Source organism: Myripristis murdjan, chromosome 24, assembly GCF_902150065.1.
Source record: "Myripristis murdjan chromosome 24, fMyrMur1.1, whole genome shotgun sequence".
Taxonomy (NCBI): Eukaryota; Metazoa; Chordata; class Actinopteri; order Holocentriformes; family Holocentridae; genus Myripristis; species Myripristis murdjan.
This window is the reverse complement of record NC_044003.1, coordinates 5,588,617-5,605,277: the sequence shown is the minus strand read 5'-3', so window position 1 is coordinate 5,605,277 and position 16,661 is coordinate 5,588,617. Positions and strand designations below refer to the sequence as shown.

The 16,661-nt window shown below is 38.7% G+C and overlaps 1 protein-coding gene across 1 annotated transcript in view; it reads right to left on the bottom strand.

The window, feature by feature from the left end:
- Positions 1–11,354, bottom strand: part of LOC115356599 (uncharacterized) — a 69,208-nt gene extending 57,854 nt beyond the window's left edge. Inside the window, exons 1-5 of the mRNA XM_030047815.1 lie at positions 11,318–11,354; positions 10,219–10,464; positions 8,841–9,026; positions 8,716–8,744; positions 7,599–7,667 (exon numbers count right to left, since the gene is read on the bottom strand). Coding sequence (XP_029903675.1) covers positions 7,599–7,667; positions 8,716–8,744; positions 8,841–9,026; positions 10,219–10,464; positions 11,318–11,354 — 567 coding nt within the window. The remainder of the gene's footprint in view (positions 1–7,598; positions 7,668–8,715; positions 8,745–8,840; positions 9,027–10,218; positions 10,465–11,317) is intronic.
- Between the last annotated feature and the right edge of the window lie 5,307 nt (positions 11,355–16,661).

Genomic DNA, 16,661 nt, shown 5'->3' with positions numbered 1-16,661 from the left:
CTGGAATCACCCCACAGTGCCCAGAACCTCCAGACACTGCAAGCATTTCCCCAAAGTAGACCAGAAGTAGATCAGAACATCGCCGGGTTTTGTGGCCAGCTGCCAACAAAGTATCAGATTGGTGCCAATTTGACCGGATGTGGATGCAGCCCTTGAAGCAACAGCTAACGGTGATGTGGGCAGGAGGCTGCAGACGATGAGCACCCTCATAATCAGCATTGCATCAGAGAAGTTTGGCATCAAGGAACAACATACAAAGACAACTGCAGAACCAATTCCAAACTGTCAGGAAGGGAAGATTATCCAAGTCAGACAAGAGATGAGGACTTTGAGGAGCCAGTACAGAAAGGGGAGTGAGGAAGATAAGGTGGCACTGGCAGAGCTCCAAGACGTGGTTCAATGGAGGTTAACCACCCTTCGGCATGCGGAGTGGCACAGAAAGAGAGGGAAACAGAAGATTTGGAAACGCAGCGCCTTCATTTCAAATCATGGAGTGATGGAGTGCTGTGCCAGATGACCTGGCCTCCACAGTCACCTGACCTAAACCCAATCCAGATGGTTTGGGATGAGATGGACCGCAGAGTGAAGACACAAGGGCCAACATGTGCTCAGCATCTCTGGGAACTCCTTCAAGACTGTTGGAAAACCATTTCAGGTGACTACCTCTTGAAGCTCATCGAGAGAATGCCAAGAGTGTGCAAAGCAGTAATCAAAGCAAAGGGTGGCTATTTTGAAGAATCTAAAATATAAAACATGTTTTGAGTTATTTCACATTTTTTTGTTTACTACATAATTCCATATGTGTTCATTCATAGTTTTGATGCCTTCAGTGAGAATCTACAATGTAAATAGTCATGAAAATAAAGAAAAAACATTAAATGAGAATGTGTGTCCAAACTTTTGACCTATGTTTTGGCCTATGTTGCTTTTTTGTGTGAACAAAAGGATCAAAGCTGCATAAAAGGATAAAAGGATTCCCTTTACTTTTGCTGCTGTAACAACTTGAGGATTGATAAAGCTTCATCTTCATCATTTTCTGCTCCTCTCATTAAAAAAAAAGACAAATTCCCAGTTGCTGTGACAGAAAACCACAAATACAGCACATCTATGTTGCTGAAGCTGTGTAGACCTAAAGTCATGATTAAAGAACATTTTAAAACTCACCACATTGTCCTCTGTTGCTGCTTTGTTCCCTGAAACAAAGAAGGGATATTCGAGGTCAGCTTCCACAAAGACAGTGTGTGGTTATGAATGTAATAAACTTTTCATCATCTCTTACCGTATACGATGAGCACAGCCACAATTATTAAAAGAGCTGCTGAAACCACACCCACTGCGATGAATGAAGCTTCAGAGAGATTGAAAAAGTTAAAAACATTCAGGCAGCTGAGCAGAATAGCACCAAACACTAAAAAAACACTTACACTGAAACCTGTAACTGTAATGTGGAACTGAACCACAAGAACTTCAAGGAACCTATTTAGAAATGTTCTTTATCCAAACAGTATTTAAAAATGAAGGGGAAAAATAGTTTTGTGATCAGTGTTATACTACCTTTCATGGGAGCTGTGTTGATGACATATGTTGGAGTAGGATGTCCATAGCATCAGAGAATATAAAATAAAAAATAAATAAATAAATAAATTAAAAAAAAAAAACAGATTTTAATTCATTTAATTCTCTCTGTACCTGTATCCTTTGTCTTCTCTGGTATTTTGAAAGTTGTTGATGTTGATGTTGATGTTGATGTTGATGTTGTAGTTGTAGTTGTAGTTGTTGATTTTGGTCCTGTCTCACCAGGAAGAATAAAACAAAAAAACCCAACATAATGGCTGATGAAAGAATCTCATTAGACTTCAAATCAAAATTGCTAAAGTTTTAAAAATTCACCATATTGTCAGAGTTTCCTCACCTGAGGACAGAGGGTTGAAGTCAAACGTGTGCACTTTTCCTGTGCCATCAGAAACTTGACACTTCAGTCTCTCTTTGTCACAGTGATTCTTCTGAAGGGTCACAGTGGTGTTGCAGGGAGACGCTGATATTTGAATGTCACTGGAACTTTGATCCAACCTTTCCTCCCCACACAGCCACGTCACCGTCTGTTTACACTGTTCATATGTGGACACAGAGCACTGCAACTTCAGCTGATGGTTCTGCTGCTGTTCAGTCACTGGAGAAGATGGAGAGATTGGGAGAGGAAGACAGTGACAGAGGAAAATAAACTATATTACTGTGATCACTATTACAATGTTTACATGTTCTGATTAGTTTGAGCTGAACAGGTTATAATGGAAATACTCACTCTGTATAAGAAACAGATAAACATCAGCATCTAAGCCTTTTTGTTGTCCTGATTTAAACTGTTGGCAGAAGTAAATACCAACATCCTCAGCTGTGACTTTCTTTATAACCAGAGAACAGTCCGCTGTAACACTCAGTCTGGCTGCGTTAGCTCGGGCAAACTCATTTGATGAAATCTCACCATGGGCAACGAGCTCTTCTACTGAGATCTTTTTGACATGATGAACATTCCAGGTGGTATACTGACATTTATACTGACTGGGTATCAAACTGCCACAAGGCAGAGAGACTTCAGCTCCATCTCTGACATAGAAGGAGGGGGCATCTTGTCCACTGACTGCTGGGGAGAAATTTCATGAAAAATAAAATTTAACAAAAATAGAAAGTAGTTGTCATCAGTTGTAGTCAGCATTATTAAAATAGCACATTTTATACACAGGAGAAATGCATCTTGCTTTACATGAGAAAAACGGTGCATTAAAGGGAGAATGAAATGATTATTGGAGAAATAAAGTAATTACAACAAATGCAATGGCAGACAAATAACAAAAATAAAAAGGTGACCAGAACCTCTCGCTTTCCCATCACACAAAAAATAGTAAATTTACAAATAAGCCTGATAAAAATGGTATAAGTTTACCGTGTGTCTATAATTCAGAATACATAATGTAGCCTCACCTGTGAAGGGAATCAGGAGTATCAGAAACAAAGACATTTTAGTCCGTCTGAACTCGGCCGTTGTGCCTTCCTCTCCCTCTTGCTCTCTCACTGTTAACTGTCAAAACCTCTCGGACTAAAACTTCTTAAACATACAGATATTCTTCCTGTCATCAGTGGGCGGTCACTTCCTCATAGCAGGTTCTATTTCTTCCTTTTTTCTTCTGCGTGGTTGACTTGGTGTGTTATTTTCATTGTGGTGAGTAGAGGAGGAAGCTGTGGTTCAGTGCAAGACAGGAGCTGCTGATCTGTTTTCAGACATTTTCAACCACAGAGAAGATGTGGACAGACTCAGACCCTCCTGTGCTGAAGGGAGAGATGAGGTGAACTCCTAAAATATTTGACTCAGTACGTACTGACTGTGAGTCTCTGATTCCTGAAACTGAGCAATAAACAGACATTTTCCTCTTCAAACCTCCAAACTCCACAGGAGGAAAAGCTGCTGTATGTCCGTCTGCAAATCCAAGTTGCAGTATAAGTGCGTGTCAGCTCAGTTTGCTGTGAATGGTTGTCATGGATACACAAAATGGTCTGGTTGGCCTTGTCCTGAGCAGGAAGATCGCTGGAGAACAATTTTCCAGAATCGTGACACTGCTCCTGTTCACTCTCAGCCACATGCTGAAACATTTCCAAAACAAACTCTCTATATGAACGGGCTTTTACAGACTGAGCAGTGGTCGATCTCTGGGTCAGGAACAGATGGAAAAAGTTTGAAATCATCACTAAAAGCCTCTTAAACTTTTGTTGCATGGATTTGCTAAAGACTTCTACATCCTGTCACTGATTAGATACGGCTCAAAGAGAGCTGAAAAGAACAGACTGGATAAGTGAGAAGTGAAGAGTCTCACCACTCACTGAAAACACTTTGTCTCTTAATTCCCACAATAAAAATACAATTGCACTGTGATTAAAAATATCCACAGGTATGAAGACATCTTAGCACCCTGAGAGGTGTTAGTTTCAATCGTGACTTTGGAGTCATTTTTGCTGAGAGGCACAGGAAGTGTTTTGGTGTGAACGTTGTTTCAGCGGTGAGCAGAGGTCTGCTGCTTTGTTCTTCTCATGATGAGAGCATCAGCATCTGAACCACACTGAGACGACAGATACAGCCAGTCGACAGCATTACAAGGAAGGAGACGAGAGGCACATCAGCCTCAGAGAGCAGCTCTGGGATAAAAAAACATTTCAATTGTCAACAACTAATTTAATCTCAAATACAGTGTTAATATCTTGTTTTTCTTCAGACAAGATACAAATCTGAATCTTGAATCTAGTGTCATTTTCTTGATCCCAGTGGGCTGACCTGCCTTACTCTGCCTTGTTTCATCTTTTTATGCTTTTTCCCAGATAAAAAATAAATAAGTAAAAATCCTGAAGCAAGTGAAACTGCACTGGATACAGGTAGGATAATCTCTTCTAATAGGAATGGCTGTGGGAACTAGGGGTGCTTGTGGTTAGACAACAGGTAGTAAAGCCATACAAGAAACAAAAAGAGGGAAAAAGTAACTTTATATAAGTAACAAATACTTCTCACATTAGTTTTTCAATGTTGTACTTATACTCTTTACTTGATAATTCTACTTTTTCTACCATATTATCTAAGTTTAAGCCGTTGCAATTCACTCTCCTTCTCGCTCTCCAGGCCTGGTGTGAGCTGTCCATGGTGCTGAAAGAGATGATATGACTGTGATTCCACCTCACAAAGGTGACACTAGATGGTGTAATCCACACACTCTGCCAGCGGTTCCTTCATTGCAGTCTTCAGCACAGCTCTTGATATTAGATTGATGTTGTGAAATGAGGCTAGGTATAATCAGGGATTTTGGATATGGTAATATCTCAATATAATGTAAATGCTGTTCTTCCCTTGAAGGCTGCATTACTTTACAGCAAAAGGATGCAGTTTTCCGCACTAGCTAGACCAGGGCTACTCAACTTAAGATGGCTCAGGGGCCACGCAGCACAATTCAGCTGTGTCCAAGGGCCACAAGCTAAAAACGTCTGTCCTCTTTTGGACGTTTAAACAATAATTTTGTCACAGGCTACTTGATAAAAATGAATGAAACATACAGAAAACAGCTACATTTCCATCCAAGGCCAACCCTCACTGAATAAAAGATTGTATGCAATGATTAATGATGAAATGATCAAGTTACAACAAAATGAGGCTTTATTCCCAAAATGTGAACAAAATGGGCAGCTTGCTCAGAGGTTCATACTGAAATTAGGCCACATCACGCTCCCTTGGAACATTATAAAATAAACAGGCTTCAGTTCATTCGCAAAATGTGAACAGTGATATGTGATACTTCTATCTTCCTTTTCGGTTTGGAATTGGCCATGATTGAGTCCTCCTTTCATCGCACTGGGGCTTTCACATAGCGCAAACATGGCGCAGACCTCAGCCAGCGCAGCCATTCATTGTGTATGTGATCGGCAGAACTGCAAAAAAAAAAAAAAAGGGCGGCATCATTGTGGCGATCTCTCTGTGTGCAGAGCTGTGGGACACCAGACTACAGTCCTGCCATGATCTCATTAAAAAAAGCCCAATAATGGAGAGAGATACCCAACAATTTGGGAATACCAGCTGTGTTTAAAAACTGCCAGAGATATATGATGTTTTTACTTTCCACAACAGGTGAAATTCTTTTTTTTCTGCAACCAAAGACCAATACTGTTGTAAACTGAAGCAAATGATTTACTACACGGACAGGAGGTGTATGAGAAGGGCGCGTGGGTTGCAGTTTGTCATACGACGGATACGAAATGCACGACGATGACAGGCCCACACCAGTAAGGTGAGGCACGCCCATTTCTGGTCAGTAGGTCAAATGAAGCATGGGCCCCAGTTTGAGTAGCCCTGTGCTGTTGTAGCTGTTCTGATATTTGCTTCTAATGACTTGGTCATCACATCCACATTACAGATAATTATTTTTTTAAAAAAAATATGTTGTATAGTTATATTTTATTTTGTCCATATTGCCAAAAAACACTGGTTTACATGATAATATCGAGACACATCCTGATCTGAAAACTTTAGACTTAAAATGGGCTCATTGTTATTCATCTGAAGGCTTCAGTGAATAAAGCTGGTCATATAAAACAACAGATATCTGCAGTGATGTCTTATTTAGCGGGCTTGTTGATGGTGGCATAGAGGTTGAGATCAGCGGAGGCTACAGCAGAGGCAGCGGACGGTCTCACAGTGGCATAGGTCATCACACCGTCACCATCATCAGTACACTGGACCTGTGGAGCAAAATAAGGCAGCACAGCAAACAGACAACACCACACGACATGACAGCGCAACGAAAAGCACAACAGAACAGAACAGGAGACAAAACAGCAGCATCAGTTCCAGCTGAAAAACCTGAAGAGCAAATCAACATGAAATCCCAGAAGGCAGAAAATTTGTGTTACACTGCCCTCTATGGGCTGAAACTCTCAAGTACAGCTTTTTTATTATCATTATTATTATTATTTATCTCTTCATTTTCAAATAGTCTGTCAAGACTAAACTATAATGCCAAGGTTTCATGAGAGATAAGCAGAGACCAAAGTGATATCTTCAAATTGCAACTTAGTCTGACTAGCCTCCAAACAATAAAGAAACCCCCAAAAATGTTTAACAAAATACAACAAAACACACAGTTTACCTTTGCTTTTCTGGCTGTCTTGCCATTCTTCTCAGAGTGAGTAATGGAGGTGTAGGTAAGAGCATCTGGATCAGCCTGCATGGTGAAAACAACATGATCAGTATTTTTTTTTTTTTCTGATTCTGATTCTGATGATGGGTCAGAAGTGACTGTCTCTGCTATTCTGTTCTATTTATATCTATTTTATTAACATATTACCTCTTCCAAGGAGTTTATGCTTTCATCCCAATGAGTTAATTTGTCTGTCAATTAATCTCCCTCAAAAACGTATGAGAGGATTTACATGAAATCAAGTTTGAAAAAAAAAAAAAAAAAAAAAAATAGATTTCAGTTGTAATCCAGCTCCAGGGTTTTAGCCATTAGATGAACATCATTATTTTATTTGCACAGTAAGGATGTGTTTTATGCAGGTAAGTTTAGGAAAACAACTGCAAACAAAATGCAAATGCTCTGCAAAAAAGTCTCCATTTTTACGAGGTAGCCTCATATTCAGTGCGTAAATCTTGTTTTTCTTCAGGCAAGGTAAAACAAATCTACCAGTGGGATGATAATCCAGAAACAGTAGGATGAAATCATCCCACTGAAAGTAAGCCTTGTCTCCAATACCTGCAGTACCCATTCCTCTACAGGAGGGGGGGCTGTTTTTTTTTTCCCATCTGGGAACGAGTAAAAATATTTTGAAACTAGGCAGAACAAAGCAGACCAGTCCCTAGGATAAAGAAAATGACACTTCTTTCAAGAAATTTGTGGAAACAAGTGGGATCATCTCATGTCACCCACAGGTTTTTGTCCTTATAAGGTCAAAAAGAAGAAGAACACGAAAAACAAGATTTTATCTCTGAAGATGAGACTGAGTTGGTAAGAAGGTGTGTGTTCACAGTATCTACTAGATGTAGTGGAGGAGAGTGCAGTGTGTGATCTCACCTTGTCCTGACTGTCTGCTGGTCCAGACTGCTTCACTCCTCCTTCAGCATCACTGATTAAGGTCAGACCCTGGACAGACACAGTACACTTTACACATTAAATCACTGAGGCAAAGTGAACATTTGAACCTCTAGATGCCAGTAAAGTGTATTTTTCCTCCTTGTTTTAGGCTACTAGCATTTCTTCTCCCTTTAATGGACATTTAAAATTAGATATACAGTGTATAAGTGTATAAATATTTCTGAGCACAATCATCTCTGATGGGAAGTGAACGCTGGCAGGGGAAATTCACAGATCTAACTCTTCTTTTTTTAGGAGAGGGACACATACTGCATAACTCTCATGTCTTCTTTTCAGAATATCCTGATCAGATTCATGTACAGTACAGGGACAGAGGGACGATATGCCTATCTTACAGTGCGATTTGGGCCTCACTGTTCTTTATAAAGGTACAATGCAACCGAACAAAGTTCAGAGACAGCAAGGCCCAGCTGTGCAGATTTAGATTTGTTTCTGCAACAACACTGTCTTTCTAGAATGTGAACAATTTAATTAGAATGTTAACAATATCATCGTTAAAAAGTACAGAAAACATCATTTCAATTGAGAGTTTGTGAAATGGTGACGGGCGATTTACAACAGAAGAATAAAATGTTGACACAATACATTTTTTTGGCCCATGATACATTCTGTCACATTTTTGTATTGTGACATATTGAATTTTGACATAATGTATTATTGTTAGTGATATATTTTTAAGAAACTGTAACTCTTTTTCTGCAAATAATTCAAAATCTTTCCATGTGTCCCATCCATACGCTCTACATTATTTACTGAAATTGTCATCACCATTCTGATGTTTTTTCATGTCTTGTCTGCTCTATATGTAACTTTTTTGTGTGAACAAAAGGATTGAAGCTACACAAACGCTTAAAAGGATTCCCTTTACTTTTGCTGCTGTAACAACTTGAGGATTGATAAAGCTTCATCTTATTTTCTGCTTCTCTCATAAAAAATGACGCCCGTTGCAGTGAAAGGAAGCCACAAATGCAGCACAGCTATGTTGCTGCAGCTGTGTAGACCTAAAGTCATGATTAAAGAACATTTTAAAACTCACCACGTTGTTCTCTGTTGCTGTTTTGTTCCCTGAAAAAAAAACAAAAGGGATAGTCGAGGTCAGCTTCCACGAAGACAGTGTGTGTTTATGAATGTGATCAACTTTTCATTGGTGTACGTTCTCACCTTTAGCTCTCTTACAGTATACGATGAGCACAGCCACAGTTATTAAAAGAGCTGCTGAAACCACACCCACTGCGATGAATGGAGCTTGAGAGAGATTGAAAAAGTTAAAATCATTCAGGCAGCTGAGCAGAATAGCACCAAACACTAAAAACCACTTACACTGAAACCTGTAACTGTAATGTGGAACTGAACCACAAGAACTACAAGGAACCTATTTAGAAATATTCTTTCTTCAAACAGTATTTACAAGTGAAGGAGGGCGGGGGGGAAATAGTTTTTGTGATCAGTGTTATACTACCATTCATGGGAGCTGTGTTGAAGACATATGTTGGAGTAGGATGTCCATAGCATCCGAGCATATCAAATAAAAAAAAAAAAATACAGATTTTAATTCATTGATTAGACTTATTCATATGATTATATTTCATATTGAAATGCAGATTTTTTGACAAAGAGGTTTTTGAGAGGCTCAGTGATGGTAATTTCTTTTGTTTTGGTTGAAAAGCAAAGTCAGTTAAAGCCACAGAGGTTTTACAATGCAGATTAGTCAAAGTCTACGATGAAAGATGCTATTTGTGAATTATTTTGACTGAGGCTGATTAGTTCAGAGAATTTTCCCTCTCACAGCCAAATATCAGAGCAAACACAAATTCTACCACCAAATCTGAGCAACAGAGCAGGAGAGAAACAGAGAGAGAGGCTGGACAGTGGAGATATGGAACAAAGTCAGATAGATAGATAGATAGATAGATAGATAGATAGATAGATAGAAACTTTATTAATCCCCGCAGGGAAATTGCAGTGCCATAGCAGCAGAAAAAACAGCCACACATGCACAACACAATAAATACAGTAAAACCACATTAAAAACAGACTAAGAAGTGCAGTAAAATAAATAGGTAGATAAATAGTAAAATAAATAAAATACAATGAAGTAAAATAGTAAAATACAATGGAGACCACAGAGGCTGAGGCACTATAGGCAATCGGTGGGGCAGTAACTAAATAAATAAAATAAATAAAACAAATAAAACTAAATAAAACTATCTTTTAAGAGCAGAGTTGAGCCTGACTGCACTGGGTAGGAACGATTTTCTGTGCTCTTTCTGTGTTCTCTGTTAGGCAGCGGGGCTGGATCAGTCTATGGCTCAGGTTGCTCTTTTTTGCCTGTGTCTTTTGTCTTCTCTGGTATTTTCAAAGTTGTTGATGTTAAAGCTGTAGTTGCTGGTGTTGTTCCTGTCTCACCAGGACAAATAAAGCAACAAAACCCAATGTAAAAATTGATGAAATAATCTTTTGCATGGATTCCATATGATTAGACTTCAAATCAAAATTGCTACACTTTTAAAAATTCATCATATTGTCAGAGTTTGCTCACCTGAGGTCAGAGTGGTGAAGTCAAACGTCTGCATTTTTCCTGTGGGATCAGAAACTTGACACTTCAGTCTTTCTTTGTCACAGTGATTCTTCTGAAGGGTCACAGTGGTGTCGCAGGGAGACGCTGATATTTTACTTTGATCCAACCTTTCCTCCCCACACAGCCACCTCACCGTCTGTAGACACGGTCCAAATGTGGACACAGAGCACTGAAACTTCAGCTGATAGTTCTGCTGCTGTTCAGTCACTGGAGAAGATGGAGAGATTGGGAGAGGAAGTCAGTGACAGAGGGAAATTAACTAAATTACTGTAATCACTACGACTTGACTGTTCCAGTTAGTTTGAGCTGAGCAGGTTATAATGGAAATACTCACTCTGTATAAGAGACAGATAAACCACAGCATCTGGACCTTGTTGATGTCCAGATTTAAATTGTCGACAGAGGTAAATACCAACATCTTCAGCTGTGACTTTCTTTATAACCAGAGAACAGTTCGCTGTAACACTCAGTCTGGCTGCGTTAGCTCGGGCAAACTGATTTGGTGAAATCTTCCCATGGGCAACCAGCTCTTCTGCTGATCTCTTGTTGACATGATAAACGTACCAGGTGGTATACTGACATTTATCCCGACTGGGTATCAAACTGCCACAAGGCAGAGAGACTACAGCTCCATCTCTGACATAGAAGGAGGGGGCAACTTGTCCAGTGACTGCTGGGGAGAAATTTTATGAAAACTAAAACTGAACAAAAATAGGAATATGACCGGTAAGAAACATTAGTTTTATTAACACACATTAACACATATCATATACAAGATTTTTTTTTTTTTTTTACTTCATAGAGCAGACATGCAACTACAAATACAATGGCAGACACTGAACATAAAAAAATAAAAAGATATAAACAGAATATTTAGAAGATATCCATAGTTACCATTCATATACCTCACAGAAACAAAATACAGTAAATTTGCAAATGAGTCCTGGAAAGATGGCATAGTTGAACTTAAATTCATTACAAGAAGAATTAAAAGTAGTGTTCTCAGTGAAGTGAAGTTTTACCGTGTATCTGTAATTTAGAATACATAATGCAGCCTCACCTGTGAAGGGAAACAGGAGTAACAGAAACAAAGACATTTTAGTCCGTCTGAACTCGGCCGTTGTGCCTTCCTCTCCCTCTTGCTCTCTCACTGTTAACTGTCAAAACCTCTCGGACTAAAACTTCTTAAACATACAGATATTCTTCCTGTCATTAGTGGGCTGTCATTTCCTCATAGCAGCTTCTATTTCTTTTTTTTTTTCCTTGACTTTGTGTGTTATTTTCATTGTGGTGAGTAGAGGAGGAAGCTGTGGTTCAGTGTAGAGAGGCTGACAGGAGCTGCTGATCTGTTTTCAGAAATGATCAACCACAGAGATGTGGACAGACTCAGACCCTCCTGTGCTGAAGGGAGTGATGAGCTGAACTCCTAAAATCTTTTACTATGTACGTACTGGCTGTGACTTACAGTGACAGCAGAAGAACAGGTTTCAGTTCCTACTGAAAGTATAGTACGTCATCATGTAAAGTAGAAAAGTAACATGAAATGTAAAAAAACAAAAAAAATAGAAAGGAGAAGAGCTGCTTTTTTTTCATTGTGGTGATTAGAGGAGGAAGCTCTGCTGAAGGAAGTAATGAGGTGAACTCCTCCACTGGAGAGCCACAAGCTGAAAAAGTCATTTCTGCTTCTATCTTAACATTTGAGACAAGCAGGAAATGTTGTGTGAAGGCCTCACACCCAGCAACAAGGGCAGGCGAGCTGAGGATGAGCCAAAACATTTAAATCATTTTCACTTTAAGGCAAATTTCTATGGCAAGTCAGCGGGGACAGAGTTTGTCTTCTCTTGCAATAATGAGGTGATGGTTCACCTATTTTCAAAATATAGATGTAGATATATATTATTTCAGACACACATATTTCCCCAATGCACACAAGATATGTAGGCTAATGCACAACCAGTGTTAATACAGGTATATATACAACCAAAACACACACACACACACACAGTCTTGCAAACAAGCTAAATGTTGTGCATCTATCTGATCTTCTTTATTTCTAATCTGTATTTCAGAGAAGTTTTGTACAACGGCAGGCTAAAGAGAGGAGATGAAGAGGTGATGGTGATCAGGACGTGTGATTCTGCTATCAGCCTCTCAACATGTTAAACAGCAGCATAAAGTTAGCAGTGTAACATCATGCAGTTGGTTTTTGGGTCTAATTTGTGTATATACAAGAAGTGCTGCTTGCTCTGGTCAAGGGTGTTAGCTGCAGTGGCTAAGCTGTTAGCATCTCCACACTGACATTGTGTAAGGGACAATGTAAGCTGCCATTATTAAACTTCTCACTAAAACCTGAACAAAACATTTAGCTTACTGGAGTTATAAACAGTTTCAGTGGAGCTTTTGATTGCTATGTAACAATGTAGCACCGTGGCACTTTTGGTATAAACAATTAACAGCTGACAAGAAGAAGGAGAAGTTAGATAATAGATGATTTCAAAACTAGACCCGGTACAAACCAACATTTAGAAAGCAAAATACATCAGATCTCAAAGGAGCCAAAAAAAGCTGCTCACATTCCCGCAAACAAAAGCAGAAACTGGACACCAACATGAAACATCAGGGATTGTAGCTTGCATTTCATCATCAGTGTGTCAGAGTCACCACTGAGCTATGTGTGATAGAGACGTCATAGCTGGGGATAAGAATAGAGGCCTGTCTTGTGTTACCAAAAAACAGAACAAAAAAAAAAAAAAAAAAAACAGCTTTTTGGTGAAACCATCCCTCTTGACATGCTGAATCATCAACTTCTGTGTACTGTCTTTCCTTTGAAGACAGATGAATGTGTCTGTTAAACCACTGTCACACACTGATTTCAGCATTTCCAGATAAGGAAGTGATTCCCGCTACTCACTTAAATAACACAATAAATTTCTGATTAAACTCATCCAAGTGAGGGGAGGCACAAAAGATGTAAAAACAGTAGAGAAACACAGCAGATTTATCTTTGACTCAGTACGTACTGACTGTGAGTCTATGATTTCATAAGATTTAATGAGTTGATGAAGTTTTAGAAGTGAAGAGTCTCACTACTCACCAACAACACTTTGTCTCTTGATGCCCACAGTGAAAATACAACTACACTGTGATTAAAAATATCTACAGGTATGATGACATCTTAGCACTCTGAGAGGTTTTAGTTCCTCATTGCAGCTTTGGAGTCATTTTTGCTGAAAGGCACAGGAAGTGTTTTGGTGAGAACGTTGGCTCAGCAGTGAGCAGAGGTCTGCTGCTTTGTCCTTCTCATGATGAGAGCATCAGCATCTGAACCACACAGAGACGGCAAATACAGCCAGTCAATAGCATTACAAGGAAGGAGACGAGAGGCACATCAGCCTCAGAGAGCAGCTCTAGAAAAAAATCCATCTCAACTCTCAACAACTCATTTAATCTCAAATACAGTGTTAATATCTTGTTTTTCTTCAAACAAGGTAAAAGTCAGTTGAATGATATAATCCCATTTTTTTCTCATGCTTTTCAAGTTGTCTACAGAATTTTCAATCAATCGTCATTTTCTTGATCCACAGCACCCCCTCCTGGAGAGGAATGAGTGCTGCATGTGCTAGAGAAGTGGGGCAAAGAATTAGAGAATTGTGGAGAATTGTAGTTCTTGATCATGCCTAAATCAAATAAAAATGATAAATTACATTAGCTTGCATGTAAATGTCTTAGCAGCAGGTAGTAAAGCCATACAGGAAACACAAAAACGGAAAAAGTAACTTCATATTAGTAACAAGTACTTCTCAAATTAGTTTTTAATTGTTGTACTTATACTCTTTATCTGCTAATTCTACTTTTTCTACCATATTATCTAAGTTTAACCCGTTTCAATTCGCTCTCCTTCTCACTCTCTCATTCTCTGAGCTGTCCATGGTGCTGAAAGAGATGATATGACTGTGGTTCCACCTCACAAAGGGGACACTAGATGGCGTAATCCACACACTCTGCCAGCAGTTCCTTCATTGCAGTCTTCAGTACAGCTGGGAGAACATCTTTCAACACAAGTTTGCAAATCCAGCAAATAACCAACATCAGCAGCAGGTCAGTCGGAGAAACTGTTGCTGAGATGCTGCACTGGCTTAGGGCTGGGCAATGTTGGATATTATATTGATATTGTGAAATGAGGCTAGGGATTTTGGATATGGTAATATCTCAGTATGATGTAATTGCTGTTCTTTCTGAATTTGCTAAACTGTTGTAGCTGTTCTGTTTTTTTTTTTTTTTTTTTTTTTTGCTTCTCATGACTTGATCATCACATCCACATTACTAATAATTATTAAATTATCATGGTGTAAATATTATATGAAAGCAACAATAGTCATCCCTACAGTGTTGTCACAGTATTGATACAGACGTATTATACTGAAGTTATCAAGTTTTATTTTGTCCATATTGCCAAACACCACTCTTTTACATGATGATATTGAGACACATCCTGATTTGAAAACTTTAGACTTAAAATGAGCTCATGGTTGTTCATCTGAAGGCTTCACTGAATAAAGTCGGTTATATAAAACAACAGATATCTGCTGTGCATAGAGGTTGAGATCAGCGGAGGCTACAGCGGAGGCAGAGGACGGTCTCAAGGTGACATAGGTCATCACACCGTCACCATCATCAGCACACCAGACCTGTGGAGCAAAATAAGGCAGCACAGCAAACAGACAACACGACGCGACATGACAGTGCAACGAAAAGCACAACAGAACAGAACAGGAGACAAAACAGCAGCATCAGTTCCAGCTGAAAAACCTGAACAGCAAATCAACATGAAATCCCATAAGGCAGAAAATTAGTGTTACACTTCCCTCTATGGGCTGAAACTCTCAGGTACAGCTGCAGTGAATGTTTTTGTTTGTTTGTTTGTTTGTTTTGTTTGTTGCATAATCACATTTTATCATTTTTAATAATATTTATCCCTTCATTTTAAGTAGTCTATTATGTCAATAATGCCAAAATTTTCATGGGAAATTATCAGATCCCAAAGTGATGTCTTCAAATTGCAACTTAGTATGACCATCCTTAAAAAAAAAAAGAAAAAAAGAAAAAAAAGAAAGCCCAAAATTTTTCAGAGTGACTGGTGGAGGCATAGGTGAGATCAGCCCGCATGGTGAAAACTACATGATAAATGAAGTTTTTTCTGATTCTGATTCTGATGATGGGTCAGAAGTGACTGGCTCTGCTATTCTATTTTATTCTAATCTTTTTTTATTTTTTTTTTATTATTATTATTATTTTTATTATTATTTTAGGTATTTCCTCTTCCAAAGAGTTTATGCTTCCATCCCAGTGAGTTAATTTGTCTGTCAGCCTGTCTCCCTCAAGAAAGACAAGGTAAAACAAATCTACCAGTGGGATGATAATTCAGAAAAAATAAATTCCATGTTTATTTATCTGATTCTATTTCCACTCTTTTATGCTGCTTCTATTGTTTTATTGTTTTTAGTTGCTTGTTAAATAATTTCATTTTTACTTTTTAATACATATTTATGTTGCCTGTATTGTTTTATTGTTTTTAATTTAATTGTTTTTAATTTATTCATACTCACTCATTTATTACTCTTCATTTTTCATGGATTGATACTCTGGAAATAACCCAAGCGAACGGACTTATGACTATGAGTGCTGTCTGCAGATGCGGCAAGGTTTGCAAGAACCCAGGAGGTCTAAAAATCCACCAGACCAAGATGGGCTGCTTGAGGACGCAAGTGGAGCAACGCACAGTGCCTGTTATGGGCACTGGTGAGACGGAGCAGCAGCCAGGCCTGGAATCATCTCCTTCAAGACTGTTGGAAAACCATTTCAGGTGACTACCACATGAAGCTCATCGAGAGAATGCCAAGAGTGTGCAAAGTAGTAATCAGAGCAAAGGGTGGCTATTTTGAAGAATCTAAAATATAAAACATGTTTTGAGTTATTTCACATTTTTTTGTTTACTACATAATTCCATATGTGTTCATTCATAGTTTTGATGCCTTCAGTGAGAATCTACAATGCAAATAGTCATGAAAATAAAGAAAAAACATTAAATGAGAATGTGTGTCCAAACTTTTGACCTATGTTTTGGCCTATGTTGCTTTTTTGTGTGAACAAAAGGATCAAAGCTGCATAAAAGGATAAAAGGATTCCCTTTACTTTTGCTGCTGTAACAACTTGAGGATTGATAAAGCTTCATCTTCATCATTTTCTGCTCCTCTCATTAAAAAAAAAAAATCCCAGTTGCAGTGACAGAAAACCACAAATACAGCATATCTATGTTGCTGAAGCTGTGTAGACCTAAAGTCATGATTAAAGAACATTTTAAAACTCACCACATTGTCCTCTGTTGCTGCTTTGTTCCCTGAAAC